The sequence below is a fragment of the Buteo buteo genome, chromosome 1 (genome assembly GCF_964188355.1).
Source record: "Buteo buteo chromosome 1, bButBut1.hap1.1, whole genome shotgun sequence".
Taxonomy (NCBI): domain Eukaryota; kingdom Metazoa; phylum Chordata; class Aves; order Accipitriformes; family Accipitridae; genus Buteo; species Buteo buteo.
Genome location: NC_134171.1, coordinates 47,633,841 through 47,653,360, shown reverse-complemented (window position 1 = coordinate 47,653,360; position 19,520 = coordinate 47,633,841). Strand labels below are relative to the sequence as shown.

The following is a 19,520-nucleotide window of genomic DNA, read 5'->3' as shown; positions in this document are numbered from 1 at the left end:
TGCAACCACCTCTAAGATGAACAACTAGAGCCATTCTGTGCACAGGGAGAGAGCAACTCTGACACATCCTACTAACCTAAGAAAGATATTTTTTTTTCTTTTCCTATTGCAGCCTTGCATTGTAATGCTCCAATGTACAACCTACTCACAACATCAGACTGCCTTTTAAAGGCAACTATAGCATCCATGTTCTTCCTGGAAGAAAGGTAAATCTGTGACTTCCTGTCACAGAGGAGTTTATCACAAAGCTGTTATCACTGCATGTTCTCATAGACAGAAAACAACAAATTTGGACAACAAGAAACAATTGAGCAAAAATCAGTCCCTGCTAGTCAAGAAGAGTTACGGCACCTCCCTGATGATATGAGCTGCAAGGCACAGAAGTCTAATGGCCTCATAATTAAAACAGCATTGAGGGGCTAGCATCATGAAAATAATTCCCTGTCATATCAGCTATCATATGAGCAGAAGAAAGGCTGCTTCTTTTTTTCACCAGACAGGGTGGGCACACAGAATGTAAATCCACTATGCCTGTGTTAGCTACAAATTCCCTTATGTAAGGAAAATTCACTGCCAGTTCTATCATCTGAACAGTACTGCACAAAACAGCCAGGAGATTGCATCCTTCTCCTTTTTTGTTTGCTTGGTTTGCTGGGAGATTGTTTTGCTCGTAAACTTTTTCTTTCACAAGTCACAACTGAAATCAAACAAAGTGTACAAGACTGAAATTACTGCAATATTGCAGAGATTTACATATCCTTATTATCAACCAAATAACGTAAAACTCTTCTGAGATACATGCATGGATCTAGTTTCCACATAAATTGGAGGGTTTTTTCACTTTGAAAAGAACACAGTGGGATTCTTAACATTTTGCCTATAGAAAGGGTGCAGTGCAGATGAAGTAGAACTGTTGTTTAAAAAATCATTAGCTGTATTTTAAGCAATGCAGCAATGAACTGCGTAAATTTCAAGCACATCACAATTGTAAAACCAGGACAAAAGTCACCTGGAGAAATACAGGCAAAATATGAGAAGTTTATTCTAAAAAACCCTATAATTTAAACTTTGTTTCCAAAACATACAGAACACAGCAATCATGCTTAAGACTGGTGAGAATTAGCACAACAATTATGACTATGCATGCTAATGCTGTTCCAGGTGAGGCTGGATCAGGATGGCTGGTCGTAAACATAGAATTTGCTGTAATGCAAATGTTCTACCTTAGTAAATACTGCAAGTTGAATTGCAAGTGAAAACAGAGTGGGGAAAAAAAGCCATGCAGGATCACGCTGATTCAGATTCAGGAAAGTATTTAAAGTGGAGACTAGACTGGTACCTTTAATGTATCTGTAAAATGTGGTATTTGTTCTAGATTAAAAGACCTCATAGAATAGCTTGAAATGTCAGAACTGACTTCGGAGAAATCCAGCTGTGGAGGTCAGGTCAGCCAGATACAGGCAAAAACTTGCCATAGCTTCAGGATACATATAGGACATTTCTTATTACCACTACCATTGTTTTCCTGTTATAGAACTACATTAAGCAAAAAAGTCTTACATAGCTGGATATGTTTTTGTTTTATTTTCTTCCACTCAGCAATAGTTGAATTACTATGAGATTTAACTATCTTAAACTAATATACTGTAGTGTATTCTCTCATAGGCCCAGTGAACTGATGCTACAGGGCGTTACAGTGTACAGCGATGATGGAGCAAGCTCTGGCATTGCACAGAACATGCAGCTTAAGAAGCGAGTAGATGAACTGAAAAGTGTGACGATGACCACTGCAGGTAACTCTTGAAGTTCTGTCATACACTACAGAAGGGAGAGAAAGATATCCTGGTACAAACTGTACACTTCTGCATAGAAAGTCTAATGTTACTGGGCTGGTTTTTACCTAGTTTCAGTCATAGGTCAGAACTAAAGGATCAGGTCACTGTAAGGTATAGAGTTATAATACATTAAATTTCATGTCATATTTTATTCTGTCTTTTGTCATAGAAACTTGCCTTTGGAGAAACTGTCGAGTACTCTACAGCAACAAATCAGTATTGTGTTTCAAGATGACAGAAACACAGTGGAGTAATAAATAGTATGGGATGCAGTCAATAAAACCCCTTAGCTTTTCTACAGAAAGTACTGGAAAAAGATTAAATAATTTTATTAGGAACTACAAGAGATAAGAAACACAAGACATTACTTATAAAGAGATATTACTCAGATAACTGGTAACTTACTTGGCCTTTGTAGAATTATTTTACATAGTTAAACTCACTGTGTTTTAGTTATTTCCTCAACTTGTCAATTATTTATACTCCCTTCACATCAAACAAGGTACACATTCTCTTCCTTTACTGAATTTGTTACTGAATTTAAATTTCATAGAAACCTTAGCTATGTTTTTTCTTTTGGTTAAAGACAACACTATAACTGTCTTTTTCAGAGGGTCATATCTTCCAAGCCAAAAAGCCCAATGCGCCCTCAAAAGTGCACATATCAGGAATTGCATTCATACAGCTTCCTGGTATCCCTGTACAAATATGAGCATGATAAGATTATGACCGAGCGAAGATTATGAGTGACTTATTACTGTTTCTTAATTTGACCAGTACTTTTGTATTCAGCACATTGTTTACTTAAAATAAATGTACTCCCATTAAAATAATATTCTAGTTATATTAAAAATATTTTAACTTATCTTACTTTTTTCTTTGCAAGTGGACGAATGAGTCACCCTACCTGGATTTTCTTTCACTTGCCACTTCACTCTGGCATATGCAAAGAAAAGAAAAAGCAAGCTAAGTTTTCATTTAAAGAAAAGAATTACTGTGCAAAGGGAGTGCACTCATCTGAGCAAACATATGTTTATAGCACTTAGTTTTTTAATTATATTTGACGTGGCCTTGACAATTGCTCCCTTCAGAATTATGAAAGAAAGATATCTGCCCATCTGTTATGAACCTCAGCTCCTAAATTAAGGATAGGTGCAAAAGTAACCTCTAAGAAATTCAAATTTGTTATCAAAAGCTGATACAACATATAAAACCAACTCACTAGGAGTTAATTAGAAAAACTGAAAGCAAGAATCAAATCAAATGTGTATACAAGGTATTCAAAAATAAAACCCCAAACAGAAAAACAAACCAAACAAAAAGCTACTCTGAAAGAAAAATCTTGTTTGAAGTACCTCTCCAGGAACACATCAAAGGAGGATATGCCATTCAAATGACATGTTTTATCTGTTACTGAATTTACTGAAAAGAGTTCAGACAATGTAGCACTATTCATACGCTGGGTTTTTTTTACAATGTGTTGCTGTGATGTCAGACAGATACAGGATACAAGAATTTAGGATCTCTCCCCTTTCACACACCCACAGGAAGCATATATAACATCAGACCCTACTGCCTCACAAAATATCCAGAACACGATCAATCGGATGGCTTGGTTAAGAACTACATCCATCCTGATGCCTGTTATATCACGGTTATTTCTCTCTCAAGCTACAAAGCCTTTAGCTGCAAATCATAGGAAGGAAATACAGGTTCCACAGATACCTGTGCCAGTGATTGAGCAGGCAGAATACTTATTGAAGTTGGGAAAAATGCAATACCATTAAAGAATGTCAATTAATGCAATGCTGTAAGTGCTGTTTTTCATAGAAAACTAAGTACTTGACCATTAAAGGCAATTAAAATATTGAGCAGTAGGGTGTCGGGGTTTTTTGTACAGGGATGTTGTAATTGGTGTCATTACCTGAATTCCACTTCAGGTAACTTGCTTACCCAAATTTTCTCTGTAAAAATTAGACATTCATTGCTCTAACGTTCTGTCAAGAATATTTTCCCAGATGTCAACACATTTATTTGAGAGAGAGATTAAATATTTCACATTTTTATGTCATAATATATCCGTGGCCCAGATACTAAATGCAGAAGGAAAAATGGGGAGAACCCAAAGCTTTCAAGCATGAAATCCTTCTCTAGCACTGCAAAAGAAAATCATGGACTAATACTTTAAAAGATGCATTTTATAAATATATTGACATGCAGGTGTCATATTTTTGCAAAACCTGAGCAACACTTCTGTTTCACCCCCCACACTTCCCTTCCAATTTTTCTAAGTTAAAGGAAAAGTAACTTACTTGCAAATGTCATCTTCTGGGTCTTCAAGCCCAAATCTTTCATCGAAAGTAAGCTGTATCCATACATTTTCGTCTACTGCTACTAATCTCCACACTAGCACAGTATTGCGTGGGTATGTGTGTGGAAACTTGGGGCTGTGAATACTTCCATTAGTAGTCACAGTAACTATCTTCTCATGCTGAGGATCCTGCACGCCTATAGTAAAGACAGAAAACAGATGCATGAATACTCATTTCATCTCCTTTTTCTAAAGTGTTTGTATAGTATGCAGAGGTTTCGTTTTGTTTGCTTTTCTTCATCTTGCAAGGAATTTCTGCTTGGAAAATCTGCATAGTAACAACAACCCGAAAGTGATAAGTATTACTCTGCTAGCAAAAAGTTATTGAAACCCAAGCCTCAACTGCTGTTCAGAAAGCAGAACAGATGTTCAAGTGGAGCTAAGAGAAATGTGACTGCAAACACCTAAATGCAAGACTGGACTACTCACAGAAACCCAGCAGCCCAAGGGACTACATCATGCACCCTGCTGCTGGTTTCAGTTCTCTATTACTGGAGATTGCACAGAGATCACATGAGGGTACAGGGACAGGTCTGCTCACACCTACCACAAAAGGGATGGTTTAAATTTGTCTCTTGTTAATGGAGACTGTCTTACATTTATTGAGTTCAGTGATAAGGATTTTGATGGCTGCCTCCTTCCAGAGGGCTGTATCAGAACAAAGTTATCCCAGTACAAGAATGAAACTGGGACATGCTTAGGAAACTTGGGAAAGTCACCAAGTGTAAGAAATTAGGCATGTACTGATAAGCCTCAATCAAGGGCATTCCTCAAAATTCTTCACAGCACTTTTAGACTAAACACATGTAAAATTAAATGAATGCTTTACAATGCAGCAGGAAATGAATTCAAAAGAAATAAGCCAGCTACATTTGATTTTTAAAGCACACAGTAACACTGAAACTACTGAAAAGACCTCTTCAGGTCTTCATAACTGCAAGGAGTTACCAAAAGGAAATGACTCCTTCGGTGAGCAGCAGCCGTGCCCAACAATTCTCTTCACAGTCTCACAGAGACCTCATTCTCAAGTGCCCAACATTCACAGGGATTCATATTCAGCAGCTGGAATCAGCTCATATTGAGTATTTAGCTGCAAAAAGCAGGCACTGACCTGATCTGGATACATTTTAACATTGTGACATAGGGTGATGAGATCTCTAAACCACAAAATTTAATTCCATAAGCACATCAAATGAAAAAATCCTCCTTATGCTATAGCACATGACTTTTACTAACTTTGGCTTTTTCTAAAAACCTGTATACAGTCAAGTTTGACATTTCAGTCAGTAAATCATAGGAATTCTCAGAGTTACTTATTAATAACTTTAGTAACAAAGTCAGCTTGTAGCTTTGTACTGGAGAGTTATTAATATTATTTTGTTGTCAGCTATTCGATTGTCTCTTTCAGTTAGATACTGTATCTTATTTTTCTGACTGTATTATAACCAGCATTGAGGAACATTCATTTGAAGCTATGTAAGACATATATGCTTCAGTCTACAAAGAAAAATACACTGCAATTGTACCTTGTTACAGCTACATGTAAAGGCTGACAGCTAAATGAATGCAGTGCAAGAAAAGAAGGCCACAGAAACAGCATTGCTATTTTAAAAGGCTTAATCTATACTTAAATATAATTTAAAGTCTGATGGACTTTTCCTTTCTATTCTTTTGGACTTGTGCCTTCTACTTGTGATATGAAAATGGTAAATTTTCTTTTAAGTGGAATTGCTGCTTGTATAACACTGATGGATTGTGGTCTTGCCAGTATCCACGCACAGTTGCAGAGGACTGACTGTCTTGTGTACAAATAAGAGAGGACAGCATGCAGTAATAAGAAAAAAGCACAGAAAAAGGGCACATAAAGCACATTCCCAATTTAGACACTTCATTGGGTTTTTGTTAGCTGAGTCACAAGCATTTTTCTATAATGTATTGTATGTCAGCTGAGAGCTGCACGCTAAACACAGGAGCCAACAATAATAAAAATTACTTTCCCAGAGATTAGTACACCAGAGTGGTATTTCCAAAGTATGCAAAGGACCACCATTTCAGACAAACATGTCAAAGTGTGGTGTCTGACGACACTATATTCAGTGGTTTATTTTGTCTTTAAAAGCACACACAGGATTACAAACCATGTTATATTTCACAACACATTAAGAAAGTGTTTTCTTCTGTGTCATCAGGACAATGATAACAACAGCACTGCAAGTAAGGACTATGAAAAGTCCAGGCATATAAAATGAGAAGTCAATAAAAAGGGGCAAAGGAAACAAATGGCATGTGGCAATTTAGTGAACAGAAGTTGCGGCATCTCCAGTACCTTCAGCTCCTCCATTTGTAAAGGAAAAATATCTATTTACTTTAGCACACAACAGTGTTCCATGAACATATCAAATTCCCACACACACCACTTGCTCCATTTCAAGTATTTGCTCTCACACAGTGGAATTTCTTCTCTTACAAAAGAATTATTTTGTATGACTACAAAGGCAAGTAATTGCTGTCACTGGAGAATGAAGCTTGTTACTTGTCTTCAGATAAGCTGCAATATTCCTTTTTATCTATTCTACATAAATTGTACCATTGTACCTCAAAAAGCTAGCCTTTTCCTACTGAGTTCATGCATGTTCTGAAAATTGGAGTAAACTGTGTGAAGAGCACAGATACCTGAATGTGGCTAAGATGAGACTACAGTCTCTATTCTTTGTGGAATGACTTTGCAATTCCTGGCTTTATTTTAGGGATAAATCAGTCCAAGTTACACTTGAAAGGGAGTAACAAGTTCAGTCAGATTTACAGCGGTCAGCTGTGTAACTCCTAAGCTATATACATTGCTGCCATGATCTGTCTGCCTTTCTATTAACAACCATCCTCCTCACACTCCCCTCCCCCCAAAAAAAAGAAGAAAAAGATTATTACTGTACAGATAGCATAGAACAACCCTGAAGAATCAGTTTAGGCAAGGACTGAGGTAGGCAAGGCACCATCTCAGCCAAGGGGTAACAATACCACGCAAGGGAAATTCAGACAGACAAGGACCAAAACAACGTATTTCCATCTTCAGTAACAAGCTTCATCAGAAGATGGGCAACTGAGATCACCTGCAAGAGAAAGTCCTGAAAAAAGGGCACACTAGATGGGAAAAATCCCTAAGCTGACCCAGGGATATGACATGGTTACACTTATTAGGAAAGGACAGCACACACTTAACAGAGCCTGAAGTTGAAGAACGAGTCGCCGCAGTCGTCTTTGATGTGGTACAAGATGCTATCACCAGATTTATATATCTATCAATGTAGAAAGTCTGCCTCTGAAAATTACAAGATTCCAGGCATTCTGAAAGCACGGCAATGCCTAACCCTTCCACAGACGTGGTAATGCAGATGAAAAACCACGGTATCACCAAACAGATCAGCAGATGCCACTGTAAACTGAAATTAAACCCACCGACTAGACAAGCTCATTCCTGCCTACTTCAAAGTAGGTCTCTTCCCCCATGGGCACAACACATTTCACAAAGATCAGCCCTGACACTTTTTAAATATAGCAAATACCTCTTTCTTAGTACATCGTAATCACTACATTTTAGCCAGGGTCATGAGTAAAAGACAAATCACATACAGTTCAGGAGACTGACGAGGAGCTGCAGAAGAAGAGAGGAGCACCATGGTTAGAGTAACGACCTTGGCACTGATTCACTTAAAAGGCTGATTCACTTAACAGGTCACACAGTACTGGTGAAATTGATTTTTAAAACTTTTTTCTAAACCTACATTAATTTCATAACAGGACAAGATGAGAGTACTGCTGATTACATGCTGTTAATATATTATTTGGTTAATTTCATTCAGTAGCCCTTAATTATGAAAACCAAGTTTTAGGCCTTTCAGAAACAGCATTAGCTCATGTGTGGCTATCACTGCTTTAAAACAAAACAACAAAAAAGAGCCAAATTCAAACATATGAGAAGTTTCAACTCTAAATATTTACCAGCTAATATCAGAGCTATTTCACATATGCAGTTTATGTTGCAGTTTGTGTGAGTCCTCTGCTTTAAAACTCAGAAACTAAAGATGACAGGAACTAGTTGTTCATTACCACAGAACTTCAGAAGGAAGCGGGTTTTTTTTAATTAAAGTGATCGAAAGGATTTCCTGACAACATTCCCATATAATTTTTAAAACACTCCACATATGCACAGAAACCGAGACTTCATAGAAGAAATTCTTTGAAATGTAACTTAACATGCCATTTCTTCCTCTTTCACCAGACTTTCAAAAAGCAGTAAGGCTACTTTCAAAAGTAGTAACTCCAGGCATACAGGGGTACCTCTTTCTGCCCTCCATCTCTGGTTCAGTTGCCTCCAGGCACTTCTAAGCTATTATCTGAATGTAACAGTCAAAATGAAATTCAACTCTTTTGCTGGGTAAAAGGAAAAGCCCCAAAATCATCTGTTATTGGCAGAAAACTGAAGACAAATAGCTCTGTTTGATATTGTTCATATATAAAATGGATAGCAGGGCAAAGCCACTCAAAAGCATACAAATGCTGCTTTGAAGGGACCTCTGGAGACCTGCAGTCCCAGCTCCTGCTTGGGTTGCAATTCCTGCTCACACCACAGCAGGTCACCCCTTTGAGGGTTGGCATTTTCTAGCCAATACTCAAACCCCCTCACGGATGGAAACTCCACAGTGCCTTGGGATAACCTGTTCCAGCACTGTACTATCTAGCTAAGATGTTTTTCCTAATGTTCAATCTGAACCTCGCAAACTGCAACTTCTAGCCATGGGTATTTTCAGGGTTTGTTGTGTTTTTACACTCTGTGCCCCCACCAGGAAGAGTTTAACTTGGTCACCCTTGCAACTGCTCTTCAGGCAATTGGGAGCCTGCTATTAGACTGCCCCATAGCCTTCTCTTCCCCAGACTAAACGAGGCCAGCCCCCGCACACTACACTCACTGCCTGCCACCAACTAGATGCTGAGCCTTCAAGCCTGGCCATCCAGCCAATTTTCAACCTACCTAACAAGCAGTCTGTTCTTCCCACCCATTGTGCCTCAAGTACCATAAGAAATGCTTTTGAAGTATGCAGGGCTCGTTTTCATCACCAACTTTTCAAGTAGTGAGAAAATTTCATACAGGCTTGCTGTATCTCCTAAGACAGCTTTCCTAAGTGGTATGGTTTGTGGCTTTTTTGGGTTACGTCTCCGAGACACATCTAGCTTTCTGTGGATTTTCCATTTTGAGTTGCTTGTATGCTTTGATATAGCTACCTGTTTGAAATCTTGGCATGATTCTTCAGGTATTAGTAAGAAATAAGAGAGAAGTGAACACACACATGAACAATATACACGTATGACCTGTCAACTATCGCAGCATGATAAATTCAACTTCTAACTAGAAATCTGCTCATTTACACAGGTACTTGTTACCTAAATTAGCAAACGTAATAAATACAACAAAGTATTATACAGATGTAAAGTAACAAAGTAGAAATATGTAGGAGAAATATTACATCTTGTTTAGATTACTCCTCCCTCTGACACATACTTACCTCACACACTTGAAAAGGCATGTAAAAAAATTCCAGTTCACACAACTCAAGATGAATACATAGAGGGTTGTATTTGTTTTTTTAAATCCTACAATTTAACATACTCTTTTTTTCTTCAGTTACTATTTTGAGTTCAAACTTGTACTATTACCTTAGGCACTGAATATCATACACTAGCTGACTCCTGGCTAAAGGTCTTTCTGCTGAAGCTATGTAAAGAACATTATGTGAAGGACTGCACACAGATGAAGTGAGTAGGGAAGCAAAAGCTTTCTAATCGATCTTCAGGAACCCTCAAGTTTTGGCAGTTTGCCCAAGAGGGAAGGCAAAAGGAAGAAAAAGAAAGAAAAAAAAAAGAAAAAAAAGACATCATTGGAGAACAGAGCATGGAACTGTAGTAACAGATTTAATAAAGTTTCCAAACAGCTGCATGACTTAATGTCTTGCAGAAGATAATCATGACTAATCATATGCTAACAAACATTCTTTGATTCCAAACTGCATCAAGAAACAAAAATGAGTTTATACTTTTACTTTACAAGTTTATACTTTATAACCTTCAAGTATTCTGCCAGCACTTTGCCTAGTACTCTGGCTTCTGCTCAAAGAAAAGGATGGCAATTAAACAGGGTTTTTTGTGCACAGTAAATCTTCCTCCAATAAAAGTAACCTCAATTGAGATCTGTTTTCAGACCAAACTCTTTTGGAAAGCAGTCTTGGTCCTGAACTTCTCAATATCTTTTAAAAGTAGATAAATACTACATTTTAGCCAAGATAAAGAATTCATTTTGCTAAATTTTAGATGAGGTAACTTTTTGGTGTTATCACATACTCTAAGATCTAATTATTCTAGAGTGTTTCAATAAGCATTTATTCGAACGTCCACAGGTAAAGTCTTGGCTGCACTGGAATCAATATTAAAGCTCCTGCTAACTTGAATATGAAAGGAATTCCATCTATAGTAAATACATAAAGCTGTTGAAATAATTATTTTATAATGGACTGATAATAATATCACCTGCTTTTTTCAGCCATGGGCCAATAATTATCCTGAAATAAATACGATTACTAGTATGTTGCATATTCATAAAATAAATATACATTCCAGTCATTCAAAAATTAACAAAGAGCCCTGCAATATGACAATTAGCAGTTAAACTTGTTATAGCAATATCCTTCTTTTCTCTTATGGATAAAACAAATGTCAAGCTGGTTCTTTTGATAATGTTTTTGCACATTTGTTCTTGCCTCAGGTTTTTTCCTAATAACAATATTATACAGTAAGTAACCTTCACAGAACATACAGACTCTAGTCAAGGACTGCTCCCTGTCTCCATCCTCTTCCATTAAACTGCCAGCTTAAGTGACCTGAGTCTTCTCAGACAGAAAAGGCATCACTTAAGAAAAGAAAATTATGGCCTCTTCCCCCAACCAAAACTATTCGGATATTTAATGAATTAATCCAGAATCATGAGTTGTTCCGGAGGTGCAAATGAAGAGGCAAGGACATAACATTTCCTGCAGAAAGTGCTGTGGAAGTTTTATAGGCACTATATTATAGTTAATTCCAGTAAGAACAGAACTATGTGTAGGTGCACTGCTATACAGAAATGCAAAAGTATTGATAACTGTAAGAGCATACATATTTGAAAGATTACAGACTGGATATAAAAGAGTCTCCTTGCCAAATACAGAATAAAACACTGAGAAGCTAATCTGATTCCACATCTGTACTTTGTAAGCAAGAAGAAAACACATCAGGCTATCACCAATGCACAAATTTTTATTTTTTAATGCTATTGTCTGAAGAAATATTCTTCAATAGAAGAATAATTCTTATTGTCCATTTTTCATTAGTCATATATGGTTTGGATAACAGCTGGGTATTTGACTCTCATCTATATGCCATTACTTTATTACATACAGTAATCATTCAAAGTTCACTAGCAAGGATGAATGAGATAGAATTAAAAATACCTGTTGTATGCACAGCAAAAGAACAGCTGTTTATACCCCTATTTTTCTTCACTTTAAATGATTTACAATTCACTGACATATACATTATGGCCTCTAAATGCCAAAGGAGTTACCTGGAACTGCCCTGACAAAAAAAAAGCCATAACAAAATGTGTAACCACTCAAACTATTTTTTTTAGTTCCTAAATGGGGAGGGATGGAGTGAGAAAGAGTGGAAAGGAGAGGAGAGAGAGAGGAGACAGAAAAAGGAAAAAAAGGAAAAACCCCACCATTCTGAATGAATCACTCCCCATGCCTTTTCAAGGCTTGGCAGATAGTAAACAGCTCCATGATCAATAGTAGCAAGGGCAGACAACAGATATAATCAATCTAAATATCTGACCTTCACCCATCAACAGCGTGAGGTCATCACAACTTCTTCATCTTCCTACAAGACCTCTCTTAACATTTTTCTTTTCTGCTATATTCCACAGCATCAATCTGCTATATAGTATTTTTGATGTTTTCTGTATCCTATTTTCTCCTCCCCTGCAGAAGACTCAAGTGTTTTACATATTCTGCACTCACAAGTCCTCCTATACAAAATTATGTGAATAGATACTGAAAACTGTCAAAGCTGAAACAAAGCCGAACAGTATACAGCAATGAATCCATTTTTCAGGTGTATCTTGTGGAAGACCATAATAGCAGGAGGTTCAGTCTTATTTAATAATGAACAGGTAAAATGAGTAGTTGTCAATGATAATGAAGCTCAGAAAGGGTCAGGCTTTTGAAAGCTACTTACTCAGGTTTTAACAAACACATGATTAAAACAGTCTGGGATAGGAGGAATTGCAAGTCTCCTTGGAAAACTACAACTTACTATACATGAAAAATGTTGTCAATAGAAAAGACATGCTGTAAGATTTAATGCTGAGAGAGACCAGGAAGCAAGAACAAACAGTAAACCAGGAAAACGGTTGCCCAGCTGGAGTTATTTATATCTACTAAGAGATAATAAAGTTATTTGTTTACTCTTTAAAGGAAAAAAATGTATTTTTAAAAGCTTATGTGTTTGGGAGGTTTGGGTGGAAAAAAGTTAGTGAGTATTTTCAAATACGTAATCTTTCCAATTCTTTTGCTACTCAAAATAGGTATTTTTTTTTCCTACAGGAAACTGATTTAGCAAAGCTTTGGAAAAACTTAACTAAATTCTTAAAGGTAAATAAACATCAACAGAAATTATAACTAAAAATAGTATCTATGGCAACAACAGAAACTCAAGTGAATGTGAAAAACATCACATATAAATGCTCAAACCCAGCAATATCAATTTGTTTTCAATTTTATTATGACAGCACTTACAAGCTACATCCAAAATTAGCTTTGGTAGTACTAGAGACCACACACATGCCCACACAGTATCAGTCAGTCTGTCTTGAAAGACTGTACATACCAGCTGAGGTAGGAAGGGACAGGGAAACAGACCAGTATTACCCCAGTTTTCCAGACTGTGCATGGCACAGAGTGGTTACAAGTGGAAGATAACTTCAACAAAACCATGAAATGAACCTAGATCTCCTTTCATCTCAGTTAAAAGCATTAGTTTCATTGCCATCTCTTAAAAACTACTTGTATCTCATTTTCTAACACTAGCTATGGCTCCCTGTATGCTTTTAAATGCATGTGATTCATGTCCTTTACAGAAAAATTCTTTACAATCTGACGCATTTGGAAATTTCACTTCTTGATCTTAAGTCAGACTTTGTTGAAAAGCAAGGCTTAATTTTATTATGCCCCTTTTCTTTATAGTTCTTTCAGTTTATATTGTGCAGCACTTGTTAAGAGCAGATACTAGTAAACATTTGGGAAAAAGATTATCCATGGGCCATGTGGAATTCAGTCTGAATAAATAGACTCTATGGATACGGTATGTGTTAAACAGATACATCTCATTTTAGGTATTATTCAGAATGAAAAATATAATCCTGTCCTGATCATGTTTCAAGAGGAAAAAAAAAAAAAAGCTAAATCCACTACCCTAATCTTTGCAAATACCAGTCTTGAAATGCTTTGTTTTGCTTTTTCCATTGTTTGGTATTTGTGTAGATTTTATTTTTTTAATTCTTCATACAGTAGAGCACTAAAATGATAGCAAGTCAAACATCTATGAAGATCATCAGTCATATTTCAAGTTCTGAAAAGAAAGTGTTGTTCAAGTAAATTTTGAAAAGCGTTACTGGTTAACTATATGAAAATATAACTCTAATATTTTTAGTCAGAAAATTACAGTGATGAAGTTGTGCAAGAGGAGAAGTAAAAGAAAACCAAAGATTTAAGGGTTTTGTATGCTACAATTGAAGGTGTGAATGCAGCATGTCGGGCTAGTTTTACCTATAGAGCAAGAGTAACTATAACAATGAACTCAATGTGGCATTCAGTTCACTGTCAAAAATGCAGAGAGTCCTAAACAAACTAGAAAGCTTGTGCCAAACTCTTGGTACAGAAGTAACATTGCCACTTGAAACTTCAAAGCCAGCTTAAAGCTGCCTCAGGCTTGCCTTACGTATAAAGAAAATGAACCTCCAGCATATCCTTATGTTAAAAAGACAAGAGAAACAAAGAAATTACTATAAAGAAATTATCTGGCATCTGCTTATGTATTTTCTGAACTGGACTATGCTATACTACCAAATTTAGAGATGAAAAAACATTACATCTTTAATATCCATTAAAGCAAAAAAAGTTTTAGCTGGTGTTAGCCTGCTAAAACAAAGCTTTTGGAAGAATATAATGCCTTCATTTCATTAAAATTTGATTCCTAGAAGATGATTTGGCAGAAAGCGGTCATGCAATATCAATACTGATCTGCAGAGATGAATGCAATGCAACTGTTATTGAACTGGAAGAACTTCAAGACAACAGAACTCAGCACAAAACCAAACTTTAAACACTCATTTCTAGTATCTGCATGGAAGATTAAATCATGCGACACTCTAGAAAAGTACTCTTCCAGAAGAGGATTTGCATGTCTAGAAGCAAGTCAGAAAGGAAGCACAAGTCCAGCTACAAAAGACAGTCTGTCTTCCTGCAAGGAGAAAATGAAAAGGTTTTGTATAGCATAAAATTGCCATATGGATGAATAATACCTTTTACAACTCCTTCTGTTAACATGCATCTCTGATCTTGCTAGTTATTGAACTCGTGTACCTGAACATCAAGGAAATCTTTTATAAACAGACCACAATGACAAGCAATCAACATTTAGAATAACTGATGAGAATTATATTAGCATAGGATAAAATTTCTAGCTTCAGTGAGAGAACTCTTGCCATTCTCTCAACTTTAGACAAGTAAAACATATGTAATTTTCAGTTAATTGCAAGCGGTATGAGCCTACCTGCTCTTTCATCCTTTATTCACAACAGAGACTTCATCTTTTCACATTTGAACACAATTTATCCTTACTTTACTCTGACCTTTCTATTTTTCCACAGACAGACCATAAAGGCATACTAGAGCAGCCATAAGAGACGTATGTCCCATGGCATGTACAATACAGTAGCCTATTTTAAGTAAAACTGCTTCCAAAAGACCCTTTTGCTAATACAGTATAGCAGATGTCCCTAAGAAGGGCTAACAGCAGGGCCCTGAGGACCATCACAGTGTCAAAACCCAGACTGGACAGACCAGGGAGTCGTGTTTAATTCGAAATTCCCTCGGACTAAATTAAGGTGAAAGGACACCAAACGATCAGTTAAAGATTTTATTCATGACAGAAGCAAACTGAACTGGGGAGGTGTGGTAGTAGGTGGCAGGGTTTCTCACAACAGGAATTGGCATAAGACTATTTCTGTAAACTGTGTAACCGTATACATCAATTCAGGGAATAAGGAGATCCCTTCCGCTGAGTCAGGAGGTTCAGAGCAGACCCCCTTGCTTTCTAGACTCCTCCTCAGAGAAGGGCCCAGGGGTGGCTGGATCCACTCTTAGTCTCAGACTTGGTCAATGGTTTATATCTTGAAACGGATGAGGTGTAGGGATTGTGGAAAAGGAAAAGGAAAGAGAGAAGAAGACAGAGAGAGAGAAAGGAAGAGAGAAAGATTTCACCGGTCCTGGGTCCAGCGTTGGTTCAGTCAGCCGAGGGGTCCAGTTCCGGTGGGCTTGCATGCCCAGGGCTTCAGTTTGTGTCCTTTTATCATCCTTGCCCTTCCTTCAGGCGGGCACCCAAACTCATCAGGTTAATGAGCAGTTTGTGAGCCTTTGGGCATGAGGGTCCTTTGTGGAGTAACTTCTCCTTCCCTGCAGACACGGCCATTGGTTGATCTTTGTATCAGAACAGCTTATCGGAACAGGGAGCTGCGCACCATCCAGCACGCCCTCCCCCTCCTGTTGCTGATGTCTGAGCTGATGGGCTTTTCACCTTGGTTCCTTGCTGTGCAGGGTTTGTCTTCAAGCAGAACTTGCTGCACCACACTGTTTGAGACATTAACTCTTTCAGTCTCTCACACACAGTCACAAGTTATGCCACTGAAAAGGCTGTATGCAGTGTTGTAGTCTCCTGAAATCTTTTGGTATACTTATGCTTCATTCCCCCATGCTGCCATTGTTCACCTTATTTCACATGTTAATTTATTATTTTATTTATTTACATATAATTTGTTACTTATTTCACACATGAAGCTCAAGCTTTTATTACTAGATCTTCTGACTTTTTTTTTTCTGCCTACCTTTAATATCAAAATCTTCTAGAGTTATGTTTAACCCAAGATAAAGAAGCCTTACATGGGATCATCTGAAAAAGCTCTACAGTTGTAAAATGAAAAGTAAGATTTTAAAGTCTTAAGTCACTCCAATAGCCCTAGTTTCAGATACATTTCCCATTTGTCAACCTTTTTAAAACTACCTAAGGGAACTGTCTGTGGTGTTCCCGAGGGTCTTGACAACCCTCTAGAGATCATAGAATCATTTAGGTTGGAAAAGACCTTTAAGATCATCGAGTTCAACCATCAACCCAACACCACCATGCCCACTAAACCATGTCCTGAAGTGCCACGTCTACGGGTTTTTTGAACATCTCCAGGGATGGTGACTCCACCACTTCCCTGAGCAGCCTGTTCCAATGCCTGACAACCCTGTCAGTAATGAATTTTTCTAATATCCAATCTAAACCTCCCCTGGCCCAATTTGAGGCCATTTCCTTTTGTCCTATCACTAGTTACTTGATAGACGAGACCAGCACCCACCTCACTACAACCTCCTTTCAGGTAGTTGTAGGGAGCAATAAGGTCTCCCCTCAGCCTTCTTTTCTCCAGACTAAACAGCCCCAGCTCCCTCAGCCACTCCTCATAAGACTTGTGCTCCAGGCCCCTCACCAACTTGGTTGCCCTTCTCTGGACACCCTCCAGCACCTCAATGTCTTTCCTGTAGTGAGGGGCCCAAAACTGAACACAGCACTCGAGGTGCGGCCTCACCAGTGCCCAGTACAGGGGAACAACCACCTCCCTGCTCCTGCTGGCCACACTATTTCTGATACAGGCCAGGATGCCGTTGGCCTTCTTGGCCACCTGGGCACACTGCTGGCTCCTATTCAGCCGGCTGTCAACCAGCACACCCAGGTCTTTCTCTGCCGGGCAGCTTTCCAGCCACTCTTCCCCAAGCCTGTAGCGCTGCATGGGGTTGCTGTGACCGAAGTGCAGGACCTGACACTTGGCCTTGTTGAACTTCATACAATTGGCCTCGGCCCATCGATCCAGCCTGTCCAGATCTCTCTGTAGACCCTCCCTACCCTCAAGCAGATCAACCCTCCCTCCCAACTTGGTGTCATCTGCAAACTTACTGAGGGTGCACTCAATCCCCTCATCCAGATCATTGATAAAGATATTAAACAGAACTGGCCCCAATACTGAGCTCTGGGGAGCACCACTTGGGACCTGGATTTAACTCCATTCACCACAACCCTCTGGGCTCATCCATCCGGCCAGTTTTTTACCCAGTGAAGAGTACACTTGTCTAAGTCATGAGAGACAGTGTCAAAGGCCTTGCTGAATTCCAGGTAGAAAACATCCACAGCCTTTTCCTCATCCACTAGGTGGGTCACCTGGTCATAGAAGGAGATCAGGTTGGTCAAGCAGGACCTGCCTTTCATGAACCCATGCTGGCTGGGCCTGATCTCCTGGTTGTCCTGAACATGCCATGTGAGCGTACTCAAGGTGAACCGCTCCATAATCTTCCCCGGTACCGAGATCAGGCTGACAGGCCCGTAGTTCCCCGGATCCTCCTTCCGACCCTTCTTGTAAATGGGCGTCATACTGGCAAGCCTCCAGTCATCTGGGTACCTCCCCTGTTGACCAGGATTGCTGATAAATGATGGAGAGTGGCTTGGCAAGCTCCTCCACCAGCTCCCTCAGTACTCTCGGGTGGATCCCATCTGGTCCCATAGACTTGTGAGTGTCCAGGTGGGATAGCAGGTCACTAAATACTTCCTCCTGGATTATGCGGGGTATATTCTGCTCTCCGTCCCTGTCTTCCAGCTCAGGGGTCTGAGTACCCTGAAGATAACTGGTCTCACTATTAAAGACTGAGGCAAAGAAGGCATTAAGTACCTCAGTCTTATCCTCATCTTTGGTGGCAATGTTCCCCTCTGCATCCAATAAAGGATGGATATTCTCCTTGGCTCTCTTTTTTGTTGTTAACGTATTTGTAAAAACATTTTTTTGTTGTCTCCTACAACAGTGGCCAGATTGAGTTCTAGCTGAGCTTTTGCCTTTCTAATATTCTCTCTGCATGACCTAACAAGATCCCTGTACTCTTCCTGAGTTGCCTGCCCTTTCTTCCAATGATGGTAAACTCCTTTTTTCCCTGAGTCCCAGCAAAAGCTCCCTGTTCAGCCAGGCCAGTCGTCTTCCCTAGTGGTTCATCTTGCAGCGCATGGGAATAGCCTGGTCCTGAGCCTTTAAGATTTCCCTCTTGAAGAATGTCCATCCTTCCTGGACCCCTTTGCCCTTCAGGACTGTGTCCCAAGGGACTCTCTCAACCAGTGTCCTGAAGAGGCCAAAGTTTGCCCTCCAGAAGTCCATAGTAGTGGTTTTGCTGACCCCCTTCCTTACCTCATCAAGAATCGAAAATTCTATCATTTCATGGTCACTAAGCCTGAGATGGCCTCTGACCATCACATCTCCCACCAGTCCTTCCCTGTTTGTAAACAGTAGGTCTAGCGAGGCTCCTGCCCTGGTAGGCTCACCTACCAGCTGTGTCAGGAAGTTATCTTTTACACACTCCAGGAACCTCCTAGACTATTTGCTCTCTGCTGTGTTTTATTTCCAGCAGACATCTGGAAAGTTGAAGTCCCCCATGAGAACAAGAGCACACAATTGTGAGACTACTGCCAGCAACTTGTAGAATGTTTCATCTGCCTCTTCAACCTGGTTGGGTGGTCTATAACAGACTCCCAGCATGGTATCTGCCTTGTTGACCTTCCCCCTCATCCTTACCCATAAGCACTCGACCTTATCATCACAGTCGTGGAGCTCTGTACAATCAAAACACTCCCTAACATAGAGAGCCACCCCACCACCTCTCCTTCCTTGCCTATCCCTTCTGAAGAGCTTATAGCCATCCATTGCAGCACTTCAGTCATGGGAGTCATCCCATTATGTTTCTGTGATGGTGACTAAGTCATAGCTATCTTGCTGCACAATGGCTTCTAGCTCCTCCTGTTTATTGCCTATGTTGCATGCACTGGTGTAGATGCACTTGAGCTGGGCTATCGATTCCACCCCCAACACTGGCATGCCACCC

At 39.1% G+C, this 19,520-nt stretch overlaps 1 protein-coding gene across 1 annotated transcript in view; it reads right to left on the bottom strand.

The window, feature by feature from the left end:
• PDGFC (platelet derived growth factor C) overlaps positions 1 to 19,520 on the bottom strand; it is a 140,678-nt gene that overhangs the window by 52,866 nt on the left and 68,292 nt on the right. Inside the window, exon 2 of the mRNA XM_075029394.1 lies at positions 4,148 to 4,343. Within this exon, the coding sequence (XP_074885495.1) occupies positions 4,148 to 4,343 (196 nt within the window). The remainder of the gene's footprint in view (positions 1 to 4,147; positions 4,344 to 19,520) is intronic.